Source organism: Callospermophilus lateralis, chromosome 4 (assembly GCF_048772815.1).
Source record: "Callospermophilus lateralis isolate mCalLat2 chromosome 4, mCalLat2.hap1, whole genome shotgun sequence".
NCBI lineage: Eukaryota > Metazoa > Chordata > Mammalia > Rodentia > Sciuridae > Callospermophilus > Callospermophilus lateralis.
Window position 1 is genome coordinate 116,113,288 of NC_135308.1, and position 24,691 is coordinate 116,137,978.

A 24,691-nucleotide genomic window follows, 5' to 3' on the forward strand; every position below is an offset into this window, starting at 1 on the left:
AGAACCTTTGGGACAACAATCTGCAGGTCTTTAGTAGAAATATCAAGACATCCCTGTTAGCCCCTGCTACGATTGCCTTGTGTCTTCCAATCATTCAGGAACAAATATCCAATGCCCCTGGAGGTTTTGTCTCCAGCTACAGAATTTGGTAATCTCACGAATCAGTGACCAAATTCTGATCCCCTTAGCTTCGACAGGTACTCCAGATATCACCAAACATACAGCTCTGTTGAATCTTGTAATAGTTATGTTTTCCAGTTTCTGTATGTCATGATATATATTGGTAAGTGATATCTTGGGTCCTTGCCAAGTCTGGAGGGACTGCCTCTCCCAGAGTTAGTCAGGTCTTTACCAGCCAATACAGAGCCCACATTAGAGTCCACCTCCTTCATCAGATTCTCACCCAGGACTACTGTTTCCCCTTGCCTCGGGGCAGGAATAGACTAGGGATAGTCACAGTGCCACAGAGCCCATGGATATTATTCAAATCCACCTCTCTGAAACCTGGTGATCCTGTTTCTCCCCTACTTTCCCAGGCAAACCACAACAAAGGCTCTTACCCACATTTCCCCCTTGCTCCCTCTGCCTCCTGTGTGCCTCTCCCTAACCCCAGACAGAGCAGCAGACTGTGGGCCCTCCTCTGGGAACTGGAAGTCACAAACCATGTTTTCAATGGCAGTCATCTCTTGATCTGTTGACTTCACCATACCTAGATTTTAAAACATTTACAAAATAGTGAAAATGTGGGTGAAATCTAATATATATGGTTAAACTCCTTGGTAGTTAGTTGTTTTGCTTTTTCATACCTATCAGATTTCTTACCCCATGAGTGGCACTTAATTTAGTGTACAAAAATTTCAGAATTTTTCAGCAGTGGTAGATCATGACTTGCTGCTTGATCGAAGTTTCCATATTCATTTTTACATATTTGAGAAGGCTCCTCTTGAGCTGTGAGACACCGTGACACCCCTGGTGCTGCTGCATCAGTCCTCTGAGCCCACCTGCGGGGAGAGTCTTAGAATTTAGCTATGAAAGGCTTTCTCAGCAGGTTCATTCCTCTGCATCTCTTGATTGCTGTGGTAGTATTTTTTGAAGCCATTTGGGCTTCAACATAAATTTTGGGGATTTGGTTTCTAAACAAGACTTTCTGAATTTTAACAAAATGAATTAAAAAGATGATTCTTCCTAGACAGTCTATTGTTTAATGGAGAGTTTTGCATTATTTCCCACTGTGTTGTGCATTGTCCTCAATGTTTAAGAGGTTTAAATTGGAATATCTGGAAAGAGGTGACCGGGCTCTTGTTCCATGTATTCCTTTGTGTGCAGATTTAGAAGTTGAGTCAGGTAATCCCGTCCCTCTTTCCTCTAAAGGGAGAAGGCAGAAAAAGAGTGCTTCCCTCCAATTACAGAGCAGGGTTTCTAAAGACAGTACCTGTGCCCTGCATGTGCATATGTCAGATCTGAGCCTGTGTCCCCAGTCAGAACCATCATTGATGCCAAACTCTTTTTTTTCCCTCATCTTTGACTCATTAATAGTTAACATAAAATCCCATTAATACTTGAGGGGTACTGAACAGATGTGATATTACTTACACTGAAAAATTATATTGTAGCTAAAAATTTTATATTTAATTTCTCATTTGGGGATGTATGAGAACCCTAATTTTTACCACTGATTGTGCCTTACTATGTGACTTGTAAACCAAATAATAAGAACCCTACTTTATAACATTTGCCCAAATAGTTCATTTTGCATTTGGTAATGCTTATCATTTTTAAACAAACTAGCAAACAAATGCCAGCTACAACTATAAGAAAACATAATCTAAAGGAATAGCTTATATGTTTTTTGATACATAAGTAAAAGTAAATAAATGGGAAGGGGCGGGACTGTTTTTCCTGTGGGTGGGGGTGGGGAAGGAACCCAAGATCCCATGTTTTGTAATTCTGATGTGACCTACGGGTGTTTCATTTATTGTTTGATTTCTGCCATGCTCAGTAATTATATTCCCTTCCCTTAGGCCTCCAAATGTTCCCCCTAAGCCCCAGAAACACAGGAAGTCCAGACCCCGCTCACAGTATAATGCTAAGTTGTTTAATGGGGATTTGGAAACATTCGTCAAGGTACCGCACCAGCCATCTGGGTGGCTGATCTCCACGCTTCTCACTATAATGGTCTCAGCCTCTCATAAAAGGGGGGCAGGTCATTATGTCCGAGTCTATCCTGGGGCTCTCTGCTTTCCCAGAAAATCAATATAATATTTCCTGAAGTCAGAGAGGAAAGAATATTTGGGTTGGATACCTTCAAAAAAGGAAATAAATGTGGGTGTTATCATGTGAGCAAAAGAGAAAGCTCTTTTCTTTATTTAAAAAAAAAAAAGAGCCATAAATTATTAAAAAAAAAAAAAAAAGGAAACAAGAAACCTGATAAGATGTTTTATTTTTCTTCATGCAAATGAGATGGCACAAAATATATTTTTAAAATCCATTTGTTAGACTTGCTCTGAAGCACAGCGAGAGTTTTGACATCTGATGACTTGAGGAATAAATTATATTGGATCAATTGTAAGACCCTGTGGTCTGTGTCTTGTATCTCTGCTGCGATTACTCTGTCTTCTTTTTCATCTGTGTTTCTGATAATGCTTCTAGCCGAGGACGAAGGAACTCGCACACGAGGCACCAGGTATAGTGCTAGAGGGAAGTGAGGGCTTGGCCTCTCTCGCTGCTGGTCTCATTTCCAAGTCCTACTCCTGCTTGGCTTTAATTCGAGTTTTTAAGGGCTTTCAAAGAAAAATGTTTGCAGTTGGAAATTCGACAGGTTTATAAATAAGATTTACTTAAGAAGGAACACCAGTATGAGGAATAGTCTCCTCTGGTAAAAGAAGATAAATGCTTGGTTTTTACATTTATGTGTTTGGAAGATGTATCAAATTGAGGTCAAGGGCTTTTATTAGGGAAAGTGAATGTTAAATACCAAAATGCATTTAATAAAGATTATGGATCCTAATGTAAATTATACACACATAAAAGGAGCTTTCTCCTTCATAGCTCACATTTTATATCATGGGCCGCTGCTGTGCTTTTGAAGACTAAATCTGTGTCATGTCATAGACATTTACTTTCTTTAAAAATATATCTTGTCTACTGAATATATGCGCTAATGAATAAAAAGTATGTGCATGCACCATGTCTATGGACAGACAGATACATCTATACATGGAAAGGGAGAGGGATTGGAAACCTCTAGCAGCTTTGAAAATGAGCCCTAACCCCGAAATTAAGTGAAAAGCCACTGAGCAACCTAAATAGCAATCACAAATCCATTGCCTTGAGCTTTAAACCCAGAAGAGCCTTATTGGCTCTAATTTAATGTAAAATTATTGTCAAATTTGATTATCTAGTTTCCCAGCCCATGGCATATAAGCAGCGGCAAATTGGATGGAGAGAGGGAAACAATAAAATGAAGGCAGTGAGATATGCAGCTGATGGCCTGGCAGGGAAAGAGAATACGGGAAAGCTCAAGGAAGCAGCTATAGGATTCTGCCATATTTGCTGATGTTCTATGAGAATGGATGCTTAAGATGATAGGAAAGCACATCATATTTTAAAAGATTTTCCATTAAGAATTGCTAAAAGAAGCCAAACTAAGGTACTAAAGAAGAAGCAAAGCAGTTGTGGGAATTTACCTCTGTGAGCTCTCCACCATCTGGGATGATGGATTGAGGAAACTTCGGCAGTGACTATAACATGGAGAAGGGTGCAGAGGTCTCTCTCTGCGCATCTGAAAAGTGCTTGTCCAGTTGAGATCTCCTCAGTACTGCTGTGAGGCTGCAAGAGCAAAGCCATTTTTTTTTTCCTGTAGGGAAACTGAGACACAAAGAGATTTGTTTGAATGGCAGCTGGAATGCAGCCCCTGATGGTTTCACTTCTTAGAAAATATTTTATGTCACCCATGAAATTAAATTCAAACATGCTCATTACTTTTTGACTACAAAATTCCTTGAATCTGAATGAAATTCCAATCACCTGAGTGACTGTAAAGGTAAAAATATGTTTAGATAATACATAAACATTTCATTTAGAAATTTCTTACTGCAAACATTTTTCTTTTAATAATCTTTTATTCCTTGTTTTTCTTTTTTGTTTTGATACTAAGTTCTACAGAGGTGTAAACTAATATTCTCCTTCCATCACTTATGTTTAAATATTTATTGCTCTTTTATTTTATATAGTTACATGAAATGTTCATATGACAGTTATTCCCACTAAAACATGTTTGTGTTTTAAAGAAAAATCCCTGCGGGTATTGAGTAAAGTTTAATGTAATTACATTGCTGTTCTTAAGCCAACTAGTTCACATGAAGATGTGCTTTTATTCTTAAGGCTCTTCTTTAAGGAATTAATAAAATGTATGCTCCTAAAACAAATTAACTAATCAGAGAAATTTAATGCAGGCTCCAGAAGTAATTGAACCATTAACTGGTTTATACACTGATTAGATTGTCTTAAAACTTAAAATGAAACTATTCCTTAAGAAGTGCATTACCCGTTCCAGAAATAGTAAAGAGCTTAAATTGCTGATCTGTATTATTCCCAATCTTTGCCCCCACTGCTTAATTGGAAACGTTCATGGATTCTGAATTGTTCTAATATATCAAGAACAAGTTCTTCTTGTGTTTCAGAATAAAATTCCTCATGAATTAGGCCTTATGTCAGCTAATCATTTTTTAATCCCATGTTTCCTTTAAAGTTCTAATTCCTGAAAGATCAGAGTCTTAAAAGTACATGAAGAATAATTCCATACTCAGTAACTCAATTTAACTCTGCGGAGTGCATGGCATTGATACATTTTTAACTATGGCCGCGACAGCTCCTTCATCTCATTTGTCACCCTCTGTGTGTTTTAAAGTATATTCAGAATTCACATATGTTCAGTTGAAGGCAGTGAGTGACTATTTTACAAGACTTGAAGAAACAGGACAAAAAAAAAAATCTTCCTTCCTAAGAAAATGAGATCTAATGGGATGGACATTTGTGTCATCTTTTTTTCTTAATCCTTAAAACATGAAAAATAGGAAGGGTCTAAAAGGATGAGTAGGTTCTGATGCAAACTAAGTAAATACATGAGACATTTTTATTACCTGTGAAACAGTTCCTATAGTAGGCATTTGTAACCGTGGAAGTGATTTTTGTAACTCATCATGCAGGTGGCAAATTCTCTGGAATGTGGCAAAGAGATGGCTGGAAGGTGACTCTTTTAAGTTGCACTATTTGGTGACTAGTGCAACTTAATCAGTTCTAAGGTGCTATGATTATGATGCATAGTGTTTCTTTAAAGTCCATCAAAGAGTGACCACTTGTGTCGGGAACTCTTTCAAAAAATTAGTTCTTCATTTTGGTATGTAAGCTTAAGTAAAAGAGATGAGTTAGCTTTTGACATCTCTAGACATAGAAGGCTAAGTTGAAGCCAGTGTTGCTTTCTTGTGTTAAATGTATTTAATGTAGTTTGCTTCAGAATGGAAATATACCTTTGCTTAAATATAAATCCTTTCACTATTCATTGATTCATTCATTCATTCACTCATTTTGGTGTTGTAGGTTTTAGAGGGGGTGGATTTGGAAATCTAAAAGGATAGAAAAACTCTAATTACTGTTGAACCACGAGCCTTATTCTTATGTGTGATTTAGATCTCTCCTTTGAAGTTCACTGATTTCCCTCTCTTTACCAGGACTCAGGACAGGTCATCCCCCTCATTGTGGAAAGCTGTATTCGGTTCATCAATCTCTATGGTAAGCCATAAACTACATAATTCTTATTTTAAAAAAAAATTATCACCAGCAGTGTTTCAGCGAACATTTCTTTGTGCTTCACATTGAACTCTTGGGAAAAGGAGACCTACAGGTTGTGATGGAGTGCCTCATTCTCTTTTGCCTTCTGTTGCCTTTAGGTCTTCAGCATCAAGGGATTTTCAGAGTGTCTGGCTCCCAGGTGGAAGTCAATGATATTAAAAATTCATTTGAGAGAGGTAATTGTGTGTCTATACCTATAAGCAAAACATGTTAAGAAGTTGTCATCTCCTGTCCTGCAGTGGTAAACTCACTCTGTATAACCTCAAAACCTTTACTTCAGTGTGGATGCTGGGGTCAGAATCTATTCAGAATAGCTGAGGAACAGGCCCAAGTCATGTGCTTGTTATTAAATGTAGAAAAGCATATGAGCTGTGCATTGTGGTTTAGGACTAACAGTGATCCCCCGTGATGTGTGTGAAAGGTGGCGCCTGAAACGGTTCTAGAAGAAGCAGGGTGGTCCTGGCCTACACAGAAGGTGTGTGAGATGGCTCCTCCCAACTGCCCCCTTTCTCCTTCCTTCCTCAAGAGCTCTTTCTTTCCTCTCGTTACCATCCCTGCCTCCTTCCTGTGACCCTTCTTGTTTCCTTACTGTATTCATAATTGGCTGTCACATGAATTCTACTGAACTATTAATGAGAGCATTATGATTAGCAAAATCCTACATTTTTCATGTCAGGAAGACCTAGAATCAAATCCGAGTCCCATGGGATTTGGGTCAAGTGACTCAGTTCTTACTTTGGCCTCAGTTTCCTCATCTGCAAAATTATAGGATTGTTGTGAGGATTAGACTTGATCTGTGAAAATGCCTAACTCGTTTCAAGATAGCTATTATTCATTAATGCCCTCCAATTAAAATGCATTTACTTCTGGGTACATCTTTACTTTCCTTCATCTGTTTAGAGGTTAAGATGAAAATGCAGAGCAGTTACCATAGTTCCCAACTTCCCTCCCTCGGTCTCATTTCCCCTGGCCTAGACCTGGTGTAGAACCATTTAAAATTTGAAGTTGAAGAGTAGACTTGGGGCCATGCTGTTTTTTTCTAGTTCAAAATTCTCTGGCCAACATGATGCATAGGAGCAGAGGAACCTCCCCTTCCTTATTGACCATATTCAGAATGACAGGTTCAAACATAGTGAAGCATCTGGTTCCTGTGCCAGCCACAGCAAGCAGATGCTCTATTATTTTTCCTTGCAAATTCCCCTGGTATTATTAGTTTGTAATTTGTTGGGCTGAAGTTTTCTCACAGTGGGCCAAAAACAATAATAATAATAATAATTCTGGTGAATTTGTGTTCAATGATTTTTCAGCCCTAACAAGCAGAAGAAAAAAAGGAACAACAAGTTCCTGAAAATAAACTGCCCCAAAAGGCAAACAATATGTTAGAATCCAAAATCCACTTTGTGTGAACCTTAGAAAGAGTAGATTTGTGAAATCTAGACCTGTGATTTAAGGCTGCATGTTATGTTGAGCTTATTAAGGATTTTATCTGTTTAATTCTCAGAGAGGTGGGCTAGCCAGCCCAATTTCCTAATATTTTAAAATTGCTTACCGTGATGAAAAATAAAATTTTGTATTTGTGATATGTTTTTAAAATATGAACTTTTCATAAAGTTCTTTGGGAGGTGTCATTAAGGGGACATTTTCAGATTCCTTCTCTTGGCTTCAGAATCTTCCAGTGTTCAAGGTGCCTTTCAAATGTACTATGAACACCATCATGCCACTTGGGGAGGCACCTGTTTATTTACTTGTAGGTGTTCACAAGTTATATTTGATATTTATGATAAATTTTGTTGACCTACATAGCTTAGCCAGACAAAACTCTACTGGGTCTTTTTCCCAGTAGGATAAGAAACACAGAATGTATTTTTTGAATTCATGTCAAACTAAGATTACTGATTTTCACTTTAAAAAATGTTGGGTAAAATTATAAATCCCACAGTATTTTATTTTAAGATTTGGGTAACTTGTAAGGGAGTGTTTGGTAGCTGAAGACTTTTTTTTTTTTTTTTTTGAAGCTTTATTTTAGTTCGCTATTTTTAGGTTAATCATGGGGTGGGATATCTAAACCAATTATTTTAATTTTAGTACCATATAATCTTTCATAAAGTGTAATTAAAAGATTCATATGTGTGTGTGTGTGTGTGTGTGTGTGTGTATATATATATCTCAATGTGTGTACATAGAAACATATTCACTTTTTTTTTGTTTTATTCTTTTTAGGTGAAAATCCTCTGACTGATGACCAGAGTAATCACGATATTAACTCAGTGGCTGGTGTTCTGAAGCTCTATTTCCGTGGGCTGGAAAACCCCCTCTTTCCTAAGGAAAGATTTAATGATCTGATTTCTTGTATCAGTAAGTGGACTCTTTTTTCCTTAATATTTTCCCACCAGAATTATTACACGAACCAACTTCCTGGAAAAGGCAGGGCCCTTTTCCAAGTCCTCCTCCATACCCCATAACCACCACACTTCTGAGGCCATTTGTTTTCTTTCTGGGTCCAGCGTGAGTCATCCTCCCAGCTGTGGCCTCACCCTTAACTGAGCCGGCTTTGCACCCAACACCTCAGGCTCTGTAGGACCAGGAGCTGACTGACCCCTTAGTCACGGTAATAAAGCAGAAAATCAGGTGCCAGCTGCCTAAGAGAAGTTGTGGGCATGGACACTCACCTCTTTTGTTTGGGAGGATTTTTTTTTTTTTTTTTTTGCTTTTGGTTCTTGATTTTCTCAACCAATTTTAAAAACGGGGTAATTTACCCATCTTTGAACATTAAGAAATATGTTAATGGGATAGAAGATTATTATTATGGTACAGGAACACCAGGTGGTGGTAATCTGTCAGTGGAGAGGTGGGGATGTGGCTTAGTGGTAGAGTGCTTGCCTAACATGCATGAGGCTCTGGGACAATCCCCAGACAATAAAAAATATATAATAATAATAATAATAAATAAAATAACAATAATTATAAATACTAGTAATCATCTGTCTTTGGCCTTCCCGAGTCATGGGCCAAGTGTTCTAGGGCTGTGTATGATATATTACAAAACCAATAATCATCAACAAAGTAAAGCATTGCTGTTTTCTTCAGTAGGGGCTTTGGACACTACACAAAGGAAGGTGAAAAAGGATGATATCAAGAGTTAGTTATTAACCACAGTCGGGTTCTGTGCATCTAAAATTGCAGAGCCCCTATAAGTCTGTGTTCCCAAGCAAGAGTCTAGAGCTGACTTTAACCACTTAAGACTTTCTTAAGAATCAAACTTTACCCTTGATAAAGGAACCTCCTCAAGCCCCACCCCACCCCCACTTTGGAATTAACCATTGACTTGACCTCGAAAATGTAAAAATATTTCTCTTCTCATCCCTCCTTTCCTACCTCCGTCACCTTGGTTTCTCACTGGCACTATTATAATCTCTTAAATGGACTCACTACTTCTAGATTTTTCCTTCCTTACCTATTCTCCAACTGTCAACAGATTCAAAAGATAAAATCAGGTTATTTGCTCTCTCCCCTTTTCAAAACCTATTTCATTATTTCTTACATAAAAACCACCTTGGTGTGTCCAATTCAAATAAATGATTTCTTCTTTCTGACCTTTCCCTCTATCTGAGCTTGCCCTACCGCTATGCAGTCATCTCCTGACTCCCTTACCCTATTTTTTGCTATTGTTGAAATATGCAGAGAACATAACAAACTACACACATGCCCATTCCCACCATCATGCCTTTGCCTGGGTTAATCCCAGTGCTGTCCCCAGTAGCTGTGGACATCTGCTGTGAAGGCTCTGCTGAATTGGCACTCCTCCCAGAATGCTTCCCCCCACCAAGTGGAATTCATCACTTTCTCCTCCACTAATATTCCACTGGGTACATACATCTGTAATTTCTCTTATTGCCCTACATTATAATTGCTTTAATCCTTCTGTCTCCTTCCACAAAATAGGGAGTTTAGAGAAGAGGTCAAGAATGCAGGCTCTGGACTCAAACAACCTAAGCTCAAAGCCTAGCTCTGCCACTTAATCACCAGCTGTATGACTATTGGGCAAGGTTCTTAAGCACCCAGCCTCCCAGATTTTTCAACTATTAAAGAGGCAGAACATTAATCTGTACATCATAAGTTTGTGAGAATTGAACAAGTTAATATATGTCAAGTGCCAAGAAGAGTGTCTTGCACAGAGCATGCTCCATGACATGCCAGCACTTGGCTCCACAGGCCTGAGGTCTTGATGGGTTATTCAGTTTCATAGCCCTAACACCTGGCATAATTTCAGGTGCATGAAATTTAATACATACTTGTTGAATGACTCTAAATGAAGAGTTATATTCTACCAAAAGTTCTTTTACTGGCATCTGTGCCAAAAGTGCTGGCTGTAGCTAGGTATAAATTCCCCGGTCATAGTTCTCTCCCCACAGTCAGATCTGTCTGAAATGTAGAAGTATGTCTGTGAGTCCATTCCAAGTTCTTGCATAGCCTGAGTCATCACAGCAGACCTCTGACCCAGCTGGAAAGAACTGAAAAGGAGGTGTCTCACTTCTGGAATTCTCCTTTGGCCATGTCCAAAGATTCCCCTCACATCTTAGCCAGAAAAGTTAAGTCTGGAAAAATAATAAGTATTCTACAATGCTTAGTGGTTTTCGAGGTCTATGTCAATTTTAACATTAACATCTGCCAGTTGGATAAAAAGGATTGTCGGTTACCACTACAGAATCATTTCCCATTTCATGGATGAGAAATATTATTTCGTAGTGGTTATTAATAACTGAGGCCATAGGGTCACAGAGATCTGGGTTCCAATCCTAGCTTTACCAGCTTTGTAAACTTGGGCAAAGAGGAATACTTTATCTTATTAACTAGCTGTTTCTTCATCTACTAAATAGAGTCTGTATGAAGAATAAATGAAATAATGCATGTAAAATATTTAACATCATATGCCAGTCATGTAGTAAGCCTCAATAAATGTTGCTGGCGAACATCATTACTACTTTTACAGCTACTTCTACGTAAACTCAGTTCACATACGCCAATACCTGGGTAAGCCATTTACCACTCTGTTCCGCTATACGTGTGGTGTTTTTCGACATAATTACCTCAGATGCATTTAGAAAATGATGTTAATGTAACTCAGAAGTTGTATTGGTTCCAGCATGATTTTACCCATCATTAATATTAAATGTTTTCTAACAAAGTCAAACTTTCTCACAATTAAAGTTGGACTTAGCAAAGTGTGTAGACTGTTAGGAAAAGACAGGAAACACACACAGGCATCAATCTTTCATGCCAGCTGTGCCTGGTATGCTGCAAGTACAAATGAAGAGGCTTCAAATTCATTTACTCTTGTGTTAAAACAGTAGATTACTGAAAATCAATTAATTCATGATATTTGGTTAATTTTGATGAAATGAGTAACCTCCAGGACCTACATCTTGAAGCAGCAGCCCTGAGGTTTAAGGATGCAAAGGGTGCTAGGTGCACATTGCAGTTGAGAAATTTAACTGTTAGAATTTTTAATTAAATAGCTAACGTTCTAGTTCTCTAGCATTGGGTTTTTTTTATTTTTTAATTTGTTCTAATTAGTTATGCATTACAATAGAATGCATTTTGACACATATACACAAATGGAGCCCAGCTTCTTCCTCTGGATGTACATGGTGCAGAGCCACACCAGTAATAATACATGTATATAGGGTAATAATATCTATTTCATTCCACCGTCCTTCCCATCCCCACACCTCCTCCCTACCCTCACTCCCCTCTGCACAATCCAAAGTTCCTTCGTTCTTCCCTAGCACCCCCCACCAATATGGATCAGCATCTGCTTATCAGAGAAAACATTTGGCTTTGTTTTTGGGAGTTTGGCTTATTTTACTTAGCATGATATTCTTCAGATCCATCCACTTATCTGCAAATGCCATAATTTCATTCTTATTTAAGGCTGAGTAATATTTCATTGTGTATATGTACCACATTTTCTTTATCCATTCATCTCTTGAAGGACATCTAGGTTGATTCCATAGTTTAGCTATTGTGAATTGAGCTGCTATGAACATTGATGTGGTGGTGTCACTGTAGTAGGCTAATTTTAAGTCCTTTGGGTATATACCGAGGAGTGGGATAGCTGGGTCAAATGATGGTTCCATTCCAAGTTTTCTGAGAAATTTCCATACTGCTTTCCAGAGTGGTTGCACCAATTTGCAGTCCCACCAGCAATGTATGAGTGTACCTTTTTCCCCACATCCTCACCAATACTTATTGCTTGAATTCAAGATAATTAACACAAGGTTTATTCCCCATTAATCATGTTGGTTTTAGTGCACAATTTATCATAATGGGAGATATTAAAAAATATTTATTAGCAGTCTCTTTATATAATTCCCCCTTTATGTAAACCCCTTTTCCTCCAACATCTTGCCTCTTAAAAAGAGGGGATTCCTGATTTTATCTCCACACAAGCATTTGCTCTTACCAATGTGACAATGTATCTTACCACCATGATGATGTATCTGCATCATTTTCAATAAATTATTTGAAACTGACATCACTCATCAATATCAGTAATATTATAAACTTTTGATGATTTGAACGGAGTTGATTAATCTCCTACAATAGGCAAAAACTTTCTGGAGATTCAAAGATTTGATTCTTGCATATAAGAAGCTTAACATCTATCAGGAAAGAAAAGATGTTTATCAATAAATGCAGTCAAGGTTGAATGTGATAGAAACACATCACATTCTAACATCAGATTTAAAATTTTAGGGGAGTGAGATCTCAGAATAATAGATTGTTTTTTACCCATGTCATCTTGTAGCATTGCCATAATTGGGTTTGATTTTCCCTATTAAGGTAATTTCATGTGACAGCTATTTTGTATAGAAAAATCTTCCCTTTACGTCTTTTCTAAGAGGTTACATAAGTCCTTGGAACACCCACTACTTTTGGCTTACCTATTTTTGGATTATTTGGGGAAAGAATTGAGGAGTGACTGAGTTATTATCCTGCCATATTTGTGCCCCTAAATGACTCCATTCTTTGGAAGCTTACAAATGTATGTAGCAAGAGGGAATTTATCTTAACATTCTCTCTTTCTGTTTTAAATGTACACTATTCATTTCCCAAAAGATGCAAATTTTTTTAAGAATTACTTATCTGGATAAAGATATGATAGAATCAAGTGCAATATAAATTGGAAATGACAAACTTGGTAGTTTTTTGGTTTCTCACCCAAGAGTTGTTTTGTTTTGTTTCTGGGTCTTTTTTAAACCATCCACCTTATGAATGGTTTTGAGAATGCTCCAGGTCATGCCCACAGAGTCTGGGCAGCTTCCAGCATGTCCATGTATCATGGCTCTGAGACTCCCTAAGGCATAAGTCCAAGTAATTACTCAAGTAAGTCATGGTTTTTCCTGGCTTCTTTAGAGCTGTGAGCCCAAATGATACATTTGCACTTCATTTTGTATAATGTGCTATTATTTCAGTGACTACTTGGACCTGAGGAAACCTTTTTATAGAAGGAGATTTTTTTTTTTTTTTTACCTATCATAGAACCAACATTTAGTCATTGCAGCATACTTGAAATATACACAGAAGCACACAGGGCAAAGTACCATCCCCCATAAAGTCACTACCCAAGGAGAACCAGTGGCATTGCATTTCCTTCTAGGTTTGTTTTATATTCATGTGCACACCACATTTTTGGAAACCAAAGTGGAACTGTACTATCCATACTATTTGTAACCCATCTTCTATTTAATTGTTATTATAGAAAATTTCAGATGTCTATAGGAAGAGACAGAATAATATAATGAACTCCCATCTAATTAACAACCTATCTTTAGCAGTTTTCATTTCTCAGTCAAATATTCCACCTTTATCTCTTCTGACATCAGATCTGTGTGTGTGTGTGTGTGTGTGTGTGTGTGTGTGTGTGTGTATCTCTGGAAAATGAGAGGTACTTTTTTTTTTTCCTATTACATTTCTTATCAAAGAACAATATGTAGTCATTACAGAACACTTGAAAAATACACAGTGCACATAAAACAAAATATTGTACCTCATGATGCCACCATCCAAAGAAAAACAATGGTGTGATATATTTTATCTACAATAAACAATATATTATGTTGTATCTTAATATACAACATAACCACCATACCATTATTATACCCTAAAAAATTAATGGTTGCTTAAAGTCATCAAATAGGCAGTGGGTACTTTTTAAAAATAATTACTTTATTATGTGACTGATATGTGATCATTGTAGAAAAATTATAATTCCTCTGCATGGAAATAATTTAACTATTTTAATTTCTTTCCAGAAGATTTTTCTTCTTTTCTTGGTGGTGCTGGTTTTCGAACACAGGGCCTTACACACATACACGCTAGGCAAGCTCTCTATCTGAGCTACATCCTCAGACCATTTTCTGATGTGTATCTGTACATGTGTGTATACTTTTAAAAGGAGCATTATTCAGATATAATTCTCATACCGTACAATTCATCCATTAAAGTGTATAATTTAACTTGGCATGGTAGCACATGCCTGTAGTCCCAGTGACTCAGGAGGCTGAAACATGAGAATCACAAGTTCAAAGCCAGCCTTGGCAACTTAATGAAACAGCATCTCAAAATAAAAAAGGACTGGGGATGTGGCTCCATGGCAAAGTGCCCTTGGGTTTAAAAAAAAATACAATTCAAAGGTTTTAGTCTATTCACAGAATTATGCAACCATTACCATAATCAATTTTAGGACATTTTCATTATTCCAAAAGAAACCCCAATTATCAAACATTAGCAATCATTTTCCATTTACCTATAACCACCACCACCCCCCAGCCTCAGGCAATCATTAATCTACTTTATGTCTCTGTAGATTTGCCTATTCTTGCCATTTCATGTAAATGGAATCATAGAGTCTGTAGTGTTTTATATCTAGCTTTCACTTAGCATAAAGTTTAGCATATATCAGTACTTCATGTTATAGCATGTGTCAGTAATTTATTGTTATTGCCAAATAATATTTTGTACACATACACCACTCCTACCTGCTTTTAATAAAAATTATATCATACTAGTTTACTACAAATGGATATGAAGCTTCTTTTTGAGTTGATGAAAACATTCCAAAATTGTTGGAGGTAATGTACAATTCTGAGTATGATAAAGATCATTGAATTGTACTATTTAAATAGGTAAGTTATTTGGTACATGGTTTATATCTCAATAAAGCTGTTGTAAATAAAGTTACATAGTGGCTCTTTATAAAGCACTTTTTAAACTTAATATTAACATTTTCTCATATCAATACATATTTGTCTAAATATACTTTTGTGGCCATTTAATGATATATTTTTTTAATGTGACATCTCCTAGTTTTATACCTTCAGATTGTTCCCAATGATTTGGCAATTGTACAGAATACTATGGTGCACGTCTCAGTGCACATATCTATTTTCCCACTTCTGACTGGTTCATGAAAAAAGACTTTGAGCTCTTCCTGGTGCTGTAATGTATATTATTACTATAAAAGCTTCATTGACATACATGATGATTTTCTCTCTGAATGCTAAGTTTCTGTTTGATATCTTATAATAATGTTCTTAGGTTTCTTTTATCCTTAGACATTTTTACTAGGCTGAGTATCTGAATAGGTAAAGCTTCCTAGGCTAAGACTAACGTTCTTCAATAACCTCAATAGATATCCAGCAGAATAGGAAACGTTATTTATATATTTATTTATCTAATGCTGTTATTTAACTAATAGTGAAAGCAGTGGTTTAATTCACAGAAGTCAATTTGATATCAGTTAATGGTAGAGGTATCCAAGTAATTATTTCCCTTTTCCCCCCTATGGATAGAATGCCTTTATTTTATTTGGTTATTTTTATATGGTGCTAAGGATTGAACCCAGTGCCTCACATTTGCTAGGCATGTTCTCTGCCACTAAGCTACAGTCCCAGCCCAGTTATTTTTTTTATTTTTTATTTGCTCTTTTTGGATGTACATGACAGTAGAGTATATTTTGACATATTATACATAGTGGAATATAACTTATTCTAATTAGCATCCCATTCTTGAAGTGGTACGTGATGGGAATTACATTGGTCATATATTTTGTATATGAACATAGGAAAGTGATATCCAATTCATTCTACTGTCTTTCCCATTCCCATTCCCCCTCTCATCCCCCTATTCCCCCCTATCCAATCAGGGGAACCTCCACTCCCCCACCACCACCAATTGTGAGTCAGCATTGGCATATCAGAGAGAACATTTGGCCTTGGGTTTCTGGAGATTGGCTTATTTCACTTAGCATGATAGTCTCCAGTTCCATCCATTTACCAAAATGCCATAATTTCACTCTTATTTATGGATGAGTAATATTCCATTGTGTATATGTACCACATTTTCTTTACCCATTCATCTGTTGTAAGGCATCTAGGTTGGTTTCATAGCTTAGGGCGCGCAAGCACACACACACACACACACACACACACAGTACTATATGCAATTGAATAACACATCGATGTTGTTACAGTGAATTTAAAAATCCCCCCGGACTGGTAAATTTACCTTTAATGCTGAGGTTAGTCTATGGAGCTTGAAAATACTTGTATGCCCATTGTTAAATTATCTCAACATGTGGCCACCAGGGATTATCTTTTCCTTTGTCTACATTCTTAAGGATAAATATGCATCTTATCATTTATGATGTGTTTTCTTGCAAACGAACACTTTCATAAATAGTACCACAGAAGAACTTATATTTTGAGGGTTATGACCATTTGAATTTTTTGTAATTTTCTGTGGTGAATTTCACACACACTTTCCTGGAGCTGCCACACCCACACGTCGTGAACTTGAGACTGATGTGAGAGCCTTGCACTGCTAAGAAAAGACCATAAATTAGCCTTGAGAGCTTTGAGCATGGGACCAAGATTGGATGAATGCCACTTTTACCAAATTACAAGAGATCTTGAATTGTGGAAACAAAGTCCAGTTTAAAATAAATCAAGTAAAATACAGATTTTCCTCACTGACACCTTTTTGGAAGGGAAGAAAAGATCCATCTTTATATCCAGCATGAAACTATGGGAGCCCATGAATTGCCCACAAGGAATGCACATTAATCAGAGTGTCAGTAGCAATCATAAATTTTGACCTGGCAACTGGACTCAGGAGAGTAAATGAGTCATTTGTACCAGAGCAGAGCTCCTGTACGATGCTGGCCTCAAGCCAGCTGAGCAGAAGCCACGAGACATCCTCTCACTGGAGTGAGGCCTTGGGGGCAGATGGATTGGCTGCTCCTTCAGGCATGCCACCAACTCTATTTTGCGTGGATATGTGTTTGCTCTAGTTATAGAGAATATATGCTTGTCTCACGTGACTTTATGTCGTCTTTTTTTGGTGTCATTCTTTTCTACCCCTGTAACTTTTCACTCCTGTCTTTCATTTTTATCCCAGAGCCTCCCCAATTCTCTTTTGTTGCATTGTGGCAAAGTATACTTGACTAAAAAAAATGGACCACTTTTAAGTGTACAGTTCAGAGACATTAAGTAAATTCACATTATTGTGCAACCATTATCACTATTTCCGAATTTATCCTTCTTCTCAAACAGTACCCATTAAATACTAACTCCCTGTAGCCACCCCCGCTTCCTCCAGACCCGTAGACTGTCTGTCTTCCTTTCTGTCTCTGTGACTTTGCCCATAGTAGGTGCCTCATGTGAGTAGAATGACATCATCATAGTTGTGCCTTTGTGGCTGGCTCATGGCACTTAGCAAGATGTCCTCAGGGTTCATCCATGTTGTAGCATGTGCAGAATGACCTTTTTAAGGCTGAAAAAAAAATATTCGTGTGTGTACCACGTGTGGTTTATCCATTTATTCATGAGCATTTGGGTTGTTTCTACCTTTTGACTTTTATGAATAATGCTGCTGTAAAGTTGGTATAAAATTTGAAATTGCCTTTGAAGGGAAGAAGAACCAAGGCTAGAACTGAGAGTGAAAACAAGAGCATCTTGAAGTGAGCGTAAAGCTCCCGGAAGTTATCCCTGGGACCCCGTCTGGCCTCCTGAGCCGCTTCCCTTTATTGGACTTGACAAATATCAGAGGTCAATAATACAGAAGGAAGGATTCCATCTACATTGTTTCCTATCCTTTTCTACTGTAGGACCCCAAAACTAACAACTGATTTGACAGAATACAACATCCATTCATGTTCAGAACACTAGAAAAACTAGGGATAGTAGGAACATACCTCAACATTGTAAAAGTTATCGATGCTAAACCCATGGCCAAAATTATCTAAATGAAGAAAAATTGAAAGCATTCCCTCTAAAAACTGGAACAAGACAGGGATGCCTGCTTTTACTACTTCTATTGAATATAGTCCTAAAAACTCTAGCCAGAGCAATTAGAAGAAAGAAATTGCTGGGACACAAATAGGAAAGAAGAATTCAAACTATCCCTATTTGCTGATGACATGATTCTATATTTGGAAGACCCAGAAAACTCCTTGACCTTATAAATGAATTCAGCAAAGTAGCAGGATATAAAATTAACACCCATAAGTCAATTACATTCCTATACATCAGTGATGAATACCTGAAAGGAAATTAGGAAAACTATCCCATTCACAGTAGCCTCAAGGAAAATGAAATATTTGGGAACTTATCTAACAAAAGAGGTGAAAGACATCTACAAAGAATATGACAGAACTCTGAAGAATAAAATTGAAGAAGGCCTTAGAAGATGGAAAGATCTCCCATGTTCTTGGATAGGCAGAATTAAAGTAGTCAAAATGATCATACTACCAAAAGCACTATGCAGATTTAATGCAATTCCTATTAAGGTTCCAGTGACATTCTTCATAGTAATAGAAAAAGCAAATCATGAAATTCATTTGGAAAAATAAGAGTTCCAGAATAGCCAAAGCAATCCTCATCAAGAAAAGTGAAACAGGAGGCATCACAATACTGGACTTTAAATTATACTGCAGAGCTATAGTAACAAAAACAGCATAGTATTGGAACCAAAACAGACATGAAGACTGATGGTGCAAAATAGAAGACACAGTGACAAACCCACATAAATAGAATTATTTCATAGTAGACAAAGGCACCATAAACATACACTGGAGAAAAGATAGTCTCTTCAACAAATGGTACTTGAAAAAGTGGAAATCCATATGTAATAAAATGAAATTAGACATGTATCTCTCACCCTACATAAAACTCAATTCTAAGTGGGTCAAGAACCTAGGCATTAGACCAGAGACCCTGTGCATACTAGAAGAAAAAATAGGCCCAAATCTTCATCATGTCGGGTTAGGAACCAAATTCCTCAACAAGACTCCTAAAGCTCACAAAGTAAAATCAAGAATAAACAAATGGGATAGAATCAAACTAAAAAGCTTCTTCAAAGTAAACAATCAAGAACATGAACAAAGAACCTACAGAATGGGAGAAAATCTTTGCCATCTGAACTTCAGATAAAGCATTAATCTCCAGGATATATAAAGAATTCAAAAAACTCAACACCAATAATAATAATAATAATAACCCAATCAATAAATTGGCAAAAGAACTGAACAGATACTTCACCGAAAAACATGAATAGTCAACAAATATATGAAAAAATGTTCAACATCATTAGCAATTAGAGAAATGCAAATTAAAACTACACTGAGACTTCAAATCTCACTCTAGTCAGAATGGCAATCATCAAGAATACAAGTAACAATAAATGTTGGCGAGGATGTGAGGGAAAAGGTACATTCATACGTTACTGGTGGGACTTCAAATTGGTGCAACCACTCTGGAAAGCAGTATGGTAATTCCTTAGAAAACTTGGAATGGAACCACCATTTGAGCAGTTATCCCACTCCTTGGCATATATCCAAAAGACTTAAAATCAGCACAGTATAGTGACACCACCACATCAATGTTCATAGCAGTTCAATTCACAATAACTAAACTGTGGTCAACCTGGGTGCCCTTCAATAGATGAATGGATAAAGAAAGTATGGTACATATACACAATGAAATATTACTCAGCCTTAAATAAGAATGAAATTATGGCATTTGCAGATAAGTTGATGTATCTGGAGATGTCATGCTAAGTAAAATAAGCCAACCCCCCCCCAAAAAAAAAACAAAGGCCAAATGTTTTCTCTGATAAGCAGATGCTGATTCAAAATAGGTAGGGTGTTGGGAGGAGTGGAGACTCACTGGATTGGACAGTGGGGAATGGGGGTAAGGGAGGGAGGATGGGAATGGGAACGACAGTAGAATGAATTGGACATAACTTTGCTATGTTCACTTATGAATACACAACCCGTGTAACTCCAGTGAAACTTCACATGATGTTCAACCACAAGATGGGAAGTTATACTCCATGTATGTATAATATGTCAAAATACATTCTACTGTCATGTATAACTTAAAAGAACAAATAATAAAATAAAGTAAAACCTAGCTGCTGAAATCCTGTCCCTGGTGACCTAAACTTTAAAGTGAGGATTAGCTTGGAGAATCAGGAGATTTAACTATCAAAATACCCAAGAAGTGTTTTGGGAAAGAGTGTTTGGTATTGTTTTGTTTTTCATCCTCACATGTGCCTTTATAAGTGGCCAGTAAAGAGGAGAGGGTTTTGCCAACAGAGGACCATTGGTGAGACCATTCATCTTTACAATTTATATTTATGTGATTGTATTAAACTTTGTAACTGGTTTCAAGCATGAACATAAAATCACTAATGCGAACACAATTAACTAATGAACAAGGAGCACAAGCTACTAAATGTCAATATTAATTGATACCAGTGTGCTAAATTATCTTTTTACTCTTTAAAATAAAGAGCAACAGGGGCTGAAGCTGGGGTAGAGGGCTTGCCTCACACGTGTGAGGCACTGGGTTCCATCCTCAGCCCCACATCAATATGAATAAACAAAATAAAGGTATTGTGTCCATCTACAACTAAAAAAATGTAAAAAAAAAAAAAATAAAGCAGTAACAACCATTAGATACAGTTATTAAAAGTCAGCTATTTCATTAGATACAGTTATTAAAAGTCAGCTTTTAACCAGTTAATTCTGATATAAAATAATAGGTGAAAATCCTCCCCATTAAATTCTCAATGACTTTCACATTACTTCATCCATATATATTTCCTCGATACAGTGTAAGTTCCCCAGTTTCCATGAGGTTGTTACAGAAGGCAAATAGCTTACTCTACAACATAGTTTGATCCTACTGGCATTCTGGGTCTAAATTGGGAGGAAATGTTAATAATTTAATTTTTGAGTTCTAGCGGCCTGAATGATATGTCCTGGTTTAATAACTTTTTTTAAGCATCTTACTTCCTTTTTTTTAGTAAATAAAAACAAAGACCCCACTGCCTGAAAAGTGTATTATACATACTACTTTATCTTCAATAGATGTGACCCTAGCCTACCTTGTACATAGTGGGGTTTTTTTCTTGTTTTGAAATACTTTACAAATAAAAAGTCCAAATATAACATTTCCAATTCATAGTTACTACACTTATGCTATTACTAATCAGAGGTCTATATTTAAAGAATAAAAAATGTCACAGGAATGTTTAATGTGTTATTATATTTTACTTAACATTCTGGTTAAAGAGTTTCTGAAATAATATTTTTTTATGAGATGACAGAGCTACAATTCCAACTCCTGCATATTTAAAGGCAGGCAGGAATAGAAGTGTTCTTTCCCCAGGAATCCTGATAAATTATTTGCTATTTTGCAAACTTAACTTGTGGTTGAGTAAAGAATATTCTTAATACATTTTTTGTACCTTTTTCAACTGTGCAAAGGGACAAATAAAATGCCCCCATTTGATAATAAGTAGAAAGCAGCTGGAGTCAGCATTCAAAATTCCAGGAAAATGAGTTTGGCATGAGTAATTAAGGCAATAGTTTTCAACCTTGGCTGCATAAAAGATTCCCGGCATCAGCACTTTTAAAAATCTCCCCAAGTGAACCCAAGTCAAGGCTGAGTGCCACTAGCTTAAGAGGAATGGGAAAGGGAAACTGAGTTAGGAGAATATTATGATGGTCTGAGTGAAAACTAATACAAAACTTCAGCTGAGGAAATTAGCAGTCAGATAGCCAGAAGAAGAAATAGCCAGACATCTCTCCCACACAAGGGAGAAAAAAAAAAAAAAGAGATGGCTATAACCTGAGACTGAATGAAGTTGCCATTGAAGAGATCATATAGAAATCTTTTGAGAGATATCCACATTTGGGGGGTGGGAGAAAGTTAAAAAAAAAAAAAAAACGAGGAGGAGAATTGATGTTGTTCAGGTAGGATATGAATATCTCAAGAGCAGTTAGGAATTAAGAATTAGATGGAACAATATGAAGTAATTTGTGGGAGACAGACCAGAGATTGAACCCAGGGGCACTTAACCACTGAGCCAAATCCCCAGCCCTTTTTATTTTTTAATTTGAGACAGGATCTCACTAAGTTGTTTAGGAGCTGGTTAAATTGCTGAGGTTGACCTCAAACTTGCAATCCTTCTGCCCCAGCCTCCCAAGCCACTGGGATTACGGACATGCCTCACCTCATCCAGCTGAATACTTTAAAGTATTTTCTCAAATGTTCACCTTTTGGGTGCCCTAAAAGTTGTTCATAAAGGCACTTTGAAATCCAAGAAAAATTAGCAGATTTATGAAACAGAAGACAGAGGTTCTAATCCCAGCTCCACCCCTTCTAGTCCGACATTCACCTTGAGAAAGCCACTTGTCCAGGTCTCACTTTCTTACCCTGTTAAATGGGGATGACAGCATATGCCCTGACCCCTCCATGATGTTGTTATTGCCATTAACTTAGATACTATAGTATGTTAAAATGTGTTATAAAGTATAAATAGTGAAGCAAAGAAGGGATTAGTATAGTGACTTTTATTGCTGTTGTTTCACAAGTACATTAGTATTGAGCTATTTGGGACAATTTGGATTCCTAGCAAAGAGGGAGAATAATACTAGGACATCCCTCCTAGGACTCTTCTCTTCAAGGAGCTCACCATCCCATGGGGAAATAAATAACTATAAATATGTACTTTCTGTGAGGGCTGGAATTATATCACTGATCTGTTCCCAAGGCTTCGTTCAGCACTTGGAACCTAGTAGGCTCTCCTAAATATTTGCTTTAGAAAGTTGGTGCAATAATATAAAACAAGGCCAAAAAATCATATAAATAAAATGCTATGGTAGTTTTGAGAAAGGAGAGATTCAAAATCTGGCATGTTGCCAGGATCAGGGTGGCTTACAAATATGTGATGAATTAATGAATAATGGCTGGAGGAGGTTGGTGCCCTGCCCTAAAGCCACTGTGCAGCAATAAGGAGTTGAAACCATATCAGATGCAAAATTTTAAATTAGCAACAAGGGGGAAAATGATTTTTAGATCTAGGAAGACTTTAAACTCCTCAAGGCTAAGGCCACAGTCATCAAAACAGTGGTGGGTCAGAGGAAACACCCTCAGAAACAGTGGTACACCCAAGCTGGTCATTTATTCACTGTATTGGTTATGATTGTGTCTTCCCAAGGCAAGGAACTGTTTATGTTCAGATGTGTACTGCAATGATCTGCTTTAAATGTGGAAGTTAAAGGACCCTGACCATGTCATCTTCTCTCTGTAGGAATAGATAATCTCTATGAGAGGGCGCTTCACATCCGCAAACTCCTCCTGACCTTGCCCAGGTCGGTCCTTATAGTGATGAGGTACCTCTTTGCCTTCCTCAATCAGTAAGTACCCTAATGCTCTGTCAAAATGCCCATCTGAATTCTGTGTTCCTGAATCTTATAAAAATGTACATTGGGTTCTATTTATCAGCAGAATAGAAGAGAAAATGATTGAATGTAGACTGAAGGTACATTTTTTTCTCAGCAGATCAAAGTCTTTGTATGATTGATAGATAAAAACTCTACCTCTGATACAATAGTTAAAGCAAAAATATCCAAATACTACTAAAAAAAAAAAACCTGCTAATGAAATATGTTTTTCCATCCTCCACCCAAAGCTAACGTTTTTTTGTCAAAACGATGTAAACTGCCTGCTCATTACAGAAAGTTTCTGTGATTTTTTTAATGTCATAGTCAAAGATGTAAGAAAATCATAGATGAGACTTATTCACAGAACCAAAGAAGAATTTCTGCAAATGCACCCTAAGGAGACCCTGTGAAGAAGAATATATTTCTAAAATATTTTCTAAAGTAATGTAACAAATCTTAAAAGCCACTACACAGTTTTCAGAGAAACTCTTATTTTAGGCAACTTGATGTTCAGTTATTTCCTAATGTATGGGCTCCATTATAAGAATATCTTCCAGGAGGCCTATTGAAGAGCTCCCTTGCTGTGCAGCATTTCAGTTAAGCACTTGGAAATAAAGAAATCCAGGGGGAGTCAACATGTTGAGTAAGCTGGCATGTACTCTCCCTTCCTCAAATTAGGATATTTTCTCATCTCTATTTCACTGAAGGTTTTGCATCCTCAAAAGCCATGGAGATGTTCTACAACCCTGCTGACTAGTCCTGAAATCACACCCACTCGGGTTGGCCCCAAGAACTAAACACCATACAATGTTGGCAGGGAACCAAACAGAAGAGGGCTCTACTGCTGATCCTATGGTGCCCAGAACATTCCCAAATGACAGTAGGAATCCATTTGTATAGAAGTCACCACTGAGATAAAAAAAAAGAAAAAAGAAAAGAAAAGAAAAGAAAAAAGAAAAAAAAGAAGTCACCACTAGAAACTAGTGGTATCCAGAAAGATTCAAATAATTATCTTTAGTTTAGATAGAGGCTCTACGTTTAACC

At 37.1% G+C, this 24,691-nt stretch overlaps 1 protein-coding gene across 3 annotated transcripts in view; it reads left to right on the top strand.

Moving 5' to 3' along the window:
* Positions 1-24,691, top strand: part of Srgap1 (SLIT-ROBO Rho GTPase activating protein 1) — a 279,038-nt gene that overhangs the window by 220,744 nt on the left and 33,603 nt on the right. For 2 of the 3 annotated variants that reach the window (XM_076854814.1, XM_077109321.1), the window contains exons 12-16: positions 2,650-2,683; positions 5,730-5,790; positions 5,949-6,026; positions 8,071-8,205; positions 23,515-23,620. In XM_076854814.1, coding sequence (XP_076710929.1) covers positions 2,650-2,683; positions 5,730-5,790; positions 5,949-6,026; positions 8,071-8,205; positions 23,515-23,620 — 414 coding nt within the window. Of the gene's footprint in view, positions 1-2,021; positions 2,125-2,649; positions 2,684-5,729; positions 5,791-5,948; positions 6,027-8,070; positions 8,206-23,514; positions 23,621-24,691 lie in introns of all 3 variants that reach the window. The other variant, XM_076854812.1, reaches the window with a different exon arrangement.